This window comes from Ictalurus punctatus, chromosome 2, assembly GCF_001660625.3.
Source record: "Ictalurus punctatus breed USDA103 chromosome 2, Coco_2.0, whole genome shotgun sequence".
Taxonomy (NCBI): Eukaryota; Metazoa; Chordata; class Actinopteri; order Siluriformes; family Ictaluridae; genus Ictalurus; species Ictalurus punctatus.
Genome location: NC_030417.2, coordinates 2,254,122 through 2,261,621, shown reverse-complemented (window position 1 = coordinate 2,261,621; position 7,500 = coordinate 2,254,122). Strand labels below are relative to the sequence as shown.

The 7,500-nt window shown below is 42.9% G+C and overlaps 2 protein-coding genes across 2 annotated transcripts in view; both read right to left on the bottom strand.

Annotated features, from left to right (window-relative positions):
• Positions 1–1,160, bottom strand: part of LOC128629447 (tripartite motif-containing protein 16-like) — a 5,074-nt gene extending 3,914 nt beyond the window's left edge. The window contains exons 1-2 of the mRNA XM_053677606.1: positions 546–1,160; positions 50–145 (exon numbers count right to left, since the gene is read on the bottom strand). Of these exons, the coding sequence (XP_053533581.1) occupies positions 50–145; positions 546–1,145 (696 nt within the window). The 5' untranslated portion in view covers positions 1,146–1,160. The remainder of the gene's footprint in view (positions 1–49; positions 146–545) is intronic.
• Positions 1,161–5,862: 4,702 nt separating this feature from the next.
• Positions 5,863–7,500, bottom strand: part of LOC108262351 (tripartite motif-containing protein 16-like) — a 7,294-nt gene continuing 5,656 nt past the window's right edge. Inside the window, exon 6 of the mRNA XM_053677621.1 lies at positions 5,863–7,500. This exon is cut by the window's right edge and continues 314 nt beyond it. Coding sequence (XP_053533596.1) covers positions 7,288–7,500 — 213 coding nt within the window. The 3' untranslated portion in view covers positions 5,863–7,287.

Sequence of the window (7,500 nt, the reverse complement as noted above, 5' to 3'; positions counted from 1 at the left end):
CATGTTGTGTGTGTTTCTAGGAGCAGCTCTGTCTCTGCTCACTGCTCACCTTTATAGTGTTCACAGTCTGTTTCAGCTCCTGCACCTTCTTCTGCTTCTCCTGGATTCTCTGCTGGGATTTCATCTGCTCCTCCTTTAACTCTCTCTGAGGACAAATACAATACATTACACTGTGTATGCATGATGAGATTATGAGCTCAGTGCGTGAATATGAACTGCAGATAAAGGGTTAAAGTTCACTCGGGTTCTACGGAGCACCTTATTAAAGTGTAAAAGACTGGATGTCGGGTGTTTTAAAGTTCATAGAAGTCCATAATGTGGTGTGAGAATGTGATTATTATTATGACTTGCTGTATCACTGGGTGATTTTACTATTGCTAAACACAAATTTTGTTCAGTTCAGCAGCAATTAAAACAGAAATGTTGGAGTAGAGTACGCTACTTCTTAGAAGAAATGCAGAACTCGTAAAATTCTTCAGCTACTTTAGATTAGACATGTAAATCGTATGAAATGACTCTGAATAGATCAGACTTGCTTTTCTCACCTGTTTTTCAGTTCTGTACGCTTTAACTGAGACGGTGTCGTGGCTTTTATGTTCATCCGTCATACACAAATAACAGATGAATCTTTGGTCAGTACGACAGTAGATCTCCAGCACTTTATCATGCTCAGAGCAGATCTTCTCTTGTAGATTTCCAGAAGCTTCGACTAACTTGTGCTTTTTCCAGGAAGGAACTTCATAGTGAGGTTTCAGATGAGTTTCACAAAAGGAGGCCAGACACATCAGACAGGACTTGACGGCTTTGTGTTTTCTCCCGGTGCAGAAATCACACTCCACATCTCCAGGTCCAGCGTAACAGTGAGCAGGAGAAGCAGCTTGGACTTCAGTCTTCTTCAGTTTCTCCACCACTTCAGCCAGCATGTTGTTTCTGCGTAGAACAGGCCTCGGAGTGAAAGTGTCTCTGCACTGAGGACAGCGATACACTCCGCTCTTCTCTTCCTGATCCCAGCAGTCATTAATACACACCTTACAGAAACTGTGACCACAGGGGATCGTCACCGGATCCTTCAGTAGATCCAGACAAACTGGACAGCTGAACTGATCCAATGAAAGCTGATCTACTGAAATACTGGCCTCGGCCATTTTCCTGAACTCACACACTGACAGAGAGAGAGAGAGAGAGAGAGAGAGAGAGAGAGCGAGAGAGAGAGAGAGAGAGAGAGAGAGAGTGAGACTGCACTGAACTCTGAGTTTCGTTTCCTTTGAAATGAACTTCCTGGTTCTGTGTGTATGAGGAGGTGGTTTTGGAGGAGGAGCACAAAGACGGAGAGATTATAAACACTCCTCTGTTAACCATTTCTTCCTTCAGATTCAGTCCATCATTATATTAAAGACTAAACACTCTCAGACTGATTTCTGCGTGTCACAGAACTCCTACTCTACCAACACACTTTATTTTATCAGTAATGACAGTAAAGACAGACAGAGAGAGATTTGGTTTGGGTATTTAATGTCTGTAATAGAATTTACTCTGCATTTTGTGAAACTGTATTACTGACACAAACAATGTTTTTGAGCTGAACGTGTCATGATATAGACATGCAGTCTGCGTAACGCTAAACCGGTAGCTACAGTCGTCTCTTGTTAAGGACATTATTAAACCTGGTTCGTGAATAATAATAAAAAACAGAATAAAATAAAACCTTCACTGGAAAAACATTTGAGGAAAAACGTAATCATTTAATAATATCATGCAGTTGATGTATTGCTGTAAAGGACGCAGTCAGTAGACAGATAATATAAAGAATTACAAACACAGTAACACTATTGTCATGTATCAGGAAACTCTGGACTCCAGTTCCCATCAGCCACTGCACTGCATTACATGTCACATGACCACCTGATTCACGTTTCTGTTAATGAGCACTCTTGTACATATAGCCATTGTCTGCACTGTTTCTCTGTCTTTCGTCGTCTTAGACTTCTGTCATTCTTGCCATAGTGTTTTGCCTAGTTGTCTTAGTTTTGTTGTTTGTTTATATAATAAATGTTAATTATCTGCGATTGCTTCTGAACCCATCCTTGATACGTGACAGAATGAAAGACCCACAATCGGAAGCAGCAGATCAACATGAGCCCCGCCGGAGATGCTGAGTCTGAGGGGTGGTATAGATTGTACTGGGAACGGAGTAAAAAGATAAACGAACAACTTGCTCAGATCGACCGCAGTCTAACGCAACGAGAGCTGCTGCAGCAAGCCCTGCCGTGCGCCATGTCGCCACCTCCCATGTTCATGAAGAGCTATGCCACGCCATGCCAACAGGAGGGGGAGTCTGTGGTCGGGGCTAATACCATCTCCCACCCTCCCTCTCCCATTATGGATCTAGTTCAGCAAGCAGAGTCAGCGGAGAATGAAGGTCAGTCTCCTTGCTCGTCTGAGGACGTCGCTCAGTCACCCGGGTTGGCTGAAGAGGTTGCTCCGTCTCCTGACATACCCAAGTACTCCCCTCTGTTCAACAACCCCGCACTCGACGTCGCTCCGCCTTCCTGCGCGGCTGAGGACGTCGCTCCGCCTTCCTGCTCGGCTGAGGACGTCGCTCCGCCTTCCTGCTCGGCTGAGGACGTCGCTCCGCCTTCCTGCTCCGCTGAGGACCGTATGTCACTCCCTATTTCCTGCTCCACGGAGGACATCGTTCCCCTCTCATGCTCCGTGGAGAGCATCGTTCCTCCCTTTTGCCTCGCGGAGAACCTCGCTCCTCTCCCTTTTGCCTCGCGGAGAGCATCGCTCCCCTCTATGGCCTCATGGAAATCTTTGAGCTTCCCTCGGGCCTTGCAGAGAACTTCGCTCCCCTCTCCTGTCCTGCGGAGGAAGTTGTCCTGCTGTCCTGCCATGCAGACTTCGCTCTGAGCTCCAGGCCCGCTGGGGGCGTTGCACCTTTTTTTTGTTCTGCTGAGGAGGCCGCTCAGTCTCCTGGTTCTTCTGGGGACATTTTGCCCAGGGGGCCTGGACCGCCAGATGGAGGGGGTGCATGTTTGGGCTGCTCCGGGAGTAGCGCCTGCGGGGGGGAGAGGTTCTGTCATGTATCAGGAAACTCTGGACTCCAGTTCCCATCAACCACTGCACTACATGGCACATGACCACCTGCACTTGATACACGTTTCTGTTAATGAGCACCTGTGTGTGTGTGTGTGTGTGTGTGTGTGTGTGTGTGTGTGTGTGTGTGTGTGTGTGTGTGTGTGTGTGGCCATTGTCTGCACTGTTTCTCTGTCTTCGTTGTGTTAGACTTCCGTCTTTCATATCACTGTGTTTTGTTTCTTGCCATAGTGTTTTGCCTAGTTCTCTTAGTGTATTTTTGTTGTTTGTTTATATACTAAATGTTAATTATCTGAAAATGCTTCTGAACCCATCCTTGATACATGACAACAATACATGATGTTTATTTATTTATTTTAAAATTCTGAGATTACATTATAAATTTGGTAGATGTGAGACACGAGAACACCAGTCTAATAATATTCTGAACTGGAAACCTAAATAATTTATTTGAAATAATAGTAATAAAAACACACACCAGCTATTATAGCATGTGTTTACTATAATAGTTTTATTCAGAAACAAAATAAGGAACAATGTGGATGTTTTTTTTCCAATAATAGCCACATTATCATAACATTAAAATCTCTTAAAGGACAGAATAAAGAAGCTGTAACAGTATTAATGACCATTAGGAAATATAAAATAACTTACTCATATTATATCTATATTTGAGTAAAGATGATATTTTTGCTCATTTTAATTCAATAAAATCACATTACTGATATTTCATTCTGGATCACGTAATCTCACAGTTGATCCCCTAGAGCCGAGCCAGAACCCAGCGTATAGAGGCTGAGTGAATGTGGTGTGGACTCTGTGGAGGAGCTTCATCGTGTCAGAGACGCTGTAGAACAGGGGTGCCCAATACGTCGATCGCGATCGACCGGTCGATCGCCATTCAAAAAAAAAAAAGATGTTAGCGTTGATGTAGAGGGCAGCCAGTCTGAGATCTCGTCTTTTCTCTCACCACGCGTGTGCGATCAAACGCTCCAGCGCTAAAGGCTAGCGAGCGAAATCGTAGCTAGAGGACATTTTTCAGTCTTTTAAAGACTTCACTGAAACCCAGCTCCCAGTGTGCAAATTGATATCAGTCACCACGGACGGTGCTCCTGCAATGGTTTTCAGCGCAAATGGATTCATTACCAAGTGCAGGGAGGACGATTCTTTCCCTGACTTCCTTAACTACCAGTGCATAATACACCAACAAGCCTTATGCGCAAAAATGCTAAACATGAAAGAGATCGTGGATGTGGCAACAAAGATCGCCTGTTGTATACGTGCTAGATCACTTCAAAGACGGCTGTTCGTGCGCATCTGGAGAAGGCAGACTGCGACCACTCTGAGCTCCTGCTACACTCTGATGTGAGATGGCTTAGTAGGGGTAATTCCTATATAGATTGTCCGGAGATAAGGGAGTTTCTTTTTGCTGTTAAACATGCAGAATGCACTCAATGATGATCAGTGGCTGCTGGACTTGGGATCTTGACATGGACCGACATGTTAAATGAGCTTAATTTGGAGCTGCAAGGAAAAGACAAAACCGTGGTCAATATGATCAGCTCAGTTAATGGCTTTAAACGGAAAATGCAACTTCTGTCCTCAAAGCTGCAGCGCCATGATTCTGGGAACTTCCAAAACCTCGCGTCAGATCTGGAGACGCAGCGGAATTGCGGCTTGTGCGCAGTTGAACATTGCACGCTACACGGAGCAGATTGACAGCTGTCGGTCAGAGTTTGACAGACGCTTTCAAGACTTTGCTTTACTGGAGCCAGTCGCTGCATTCATGTGCTACCCGTTCAGGGACAATGTTGAGGTTGATTCACTCGCATCGGAAATTGCAGCGCTGTTTCACCTGAACTCGTCTGAAGTGGAGGATGAGATTTTGAAACTACAGACTGACATTCAACTGAAGTCCAGGGCTCATGGACAGTTTTGGAACTTACTCACCGGGGAAAAGTACCCAAACAGGAGGAAATGTGCCACCTCCTTGACTGCATTATTTGGCTCTACTTATTCATGTGAGTCAGCCTTTTCCCTCATGAAGATCATTAAGTCCAAATACCGTTCCACAATGACTGATCATCATTTGGAGGCCTGCTTGAGGCTGGCTACCAGCAGCTACTGTCCGGACTGTGCAACCCTGGCTGATTCTATTCAGTGTAAGGTAATGACCAAAAATGTACTGAATTGTAGTGTGCCATAAGGGCTCATGCAGTTATCCAAGGTACATGAACATTATTGTGTGTGTATATATATTTGAAGTATACTCAGTATATATATAAATAAACATATGTTTTGCATTTTTTGTGTAGGTAGATCTCTTTGACTGGTCCTGTTAAAAGTAGCTCGCAAGTCAAAAATGTGTGGGCACCCCTGGATTTGTGTGTGCAGCTACTGTATGCTGCAGGAGGTTCTCTGTGTATTCTGGGATTTTGAATGCTCTGGATGTTCACGCTGCATCCAGGAAGGTTTATAAAACGTTAGAAATCCCAAAGTAGTGCGCTGCATGGTGCTGTAACACACAATCACCAGAGGAAGTTGTGAAAAGAGGGTAAACTATCACTGGTGAGTGAGAAACACTGAGATTACACAGAGTCTTTTTTTGTAAACATACATAACACTGTAATGTTCACATCCTGCATTAGCTTTGCATTTAACGTTTTTATTAAATTCTGATTACAAGGTACTCATTAAGGCAACACTTAGTGTAATAGTCATACCAAAACAAACAAAAAGGACACGAAAATAGACATTACACATGGATTTAACACATTTAAATATATTTTTTATTTTGTTATCCAAGAATCCATCCAAATGAATAGATACAGTATAAGTACAGTCATGATGATTCATATGTAAGATTAATGAGTAGACCAGCATGGATTTTAACACGGTATTGAAGCAGAATATGACCGAAAACATCCTCAGATTTTGTCCTAAAAGTAGATTAAGAGAACCCAATTAAACAACTGAGACAAAAATATTATATAATGATCCGATATTACATATCTGTGAGTGGCAAAAGTATGTGAACCTCTAGGATTAGCAGTTAATTTGAAGGTGAAATTATATTTAGGTGTTTTTAATCAATGGGATGCTGATCAGGTGTGAGTGAGGGACCTCACGTTGGCGAATGTTAATGTTCATGAGCCTACCCTCAGGAGAACACTGAACAGCAATGGTGTACATGGCAGGGTTGCAAGGAGAAAGAACATTGCTGCCCCTCTGCAGTTTGCTAAAGATCACATGGAGAAGCCAAAAGGCTACTGAAAAAAATGTTTTGTGGATGGATGAGACCAAAATATAATATTTGGGTTAAATGACAAATGTTATGTTTGGAGAAAAGAAAACACTACATTCCAGCATAAGAGCCTTATCCCATCTGTGAAACATGGTGGTGGTAGTATCATGGTTTGGGGCTGTTTTGCTGCATCTGGGCTGGGACGGTTTGCCATCATTGATGGAACAATGAATTCTGAATTATTCCAGAGAATTCTAAAGAAAAATGTCACGACATCTGAACGTGATCTGAATCTGAAGAGAAAGTGGGTCATGCAGCAAGACAACGACCCTAAACACACGAGTCTTTCAACCAAAGAATGGTTAAAGAAGAATAAAGTTAATGTTTTGGAACGGCCAAGTCAAAGTCCTGACCTTAATCCAATAGAAATGTTGTGGAAGAACCTGAAGCAAGCAGTTCATGTGAGGAAACACACCAACATCCCAGAGTTGAAGCTGTTCTGTACTGAGGACCGGGATAAAACTCCTCCAAGCCGACGTGCAGGACTGATCAACAGTTACCGCAAACGTTTATCTGCAGTTATTGCTGCACAAGGGGGTCACACCACATACTGACAGCAAAGGTGCACATACTTTTGCCACTCACAGATATGTAATATTGGATCATTTTCCTCAATAAATGAATGACCAAGTGTAATACTTTCTTGTTTTAGGACTTGTGTAAATCTGATGATGTTTTAGGTCTTATGCAGATATACAGAAAATTCTAAAGGGTTCACAAACTTTCAAGCATTACTGTATAACATTAAAATCTTCTAAAAGAAAGATCGAATGTTAAAGGAAAATTGGGAAATCACAAATAAATGCCTCATATTACTTTGGAATTAAGCTTGATATAAAAAAGTAAAGTTGCTCATTTTAATTCAATAAAATCACATTTCTGATATTTTATTCTGGATCACGTAATCTCACAGTTGATCCATAACAGCCGAGCTCGAACCCAGCGTATAGAGTCTGAGTGAATGTGGTGTGGACTCTGTGGAGGAGCTTCATCGTGTCAGAGACGCTGTAGAAGGACAGAGTTCCTGCACTGTGATCCACATACACTCCTATTCTGGAGGACGATGGAACTCTGAGATCAGTCTCAATGTTGTTGTGATA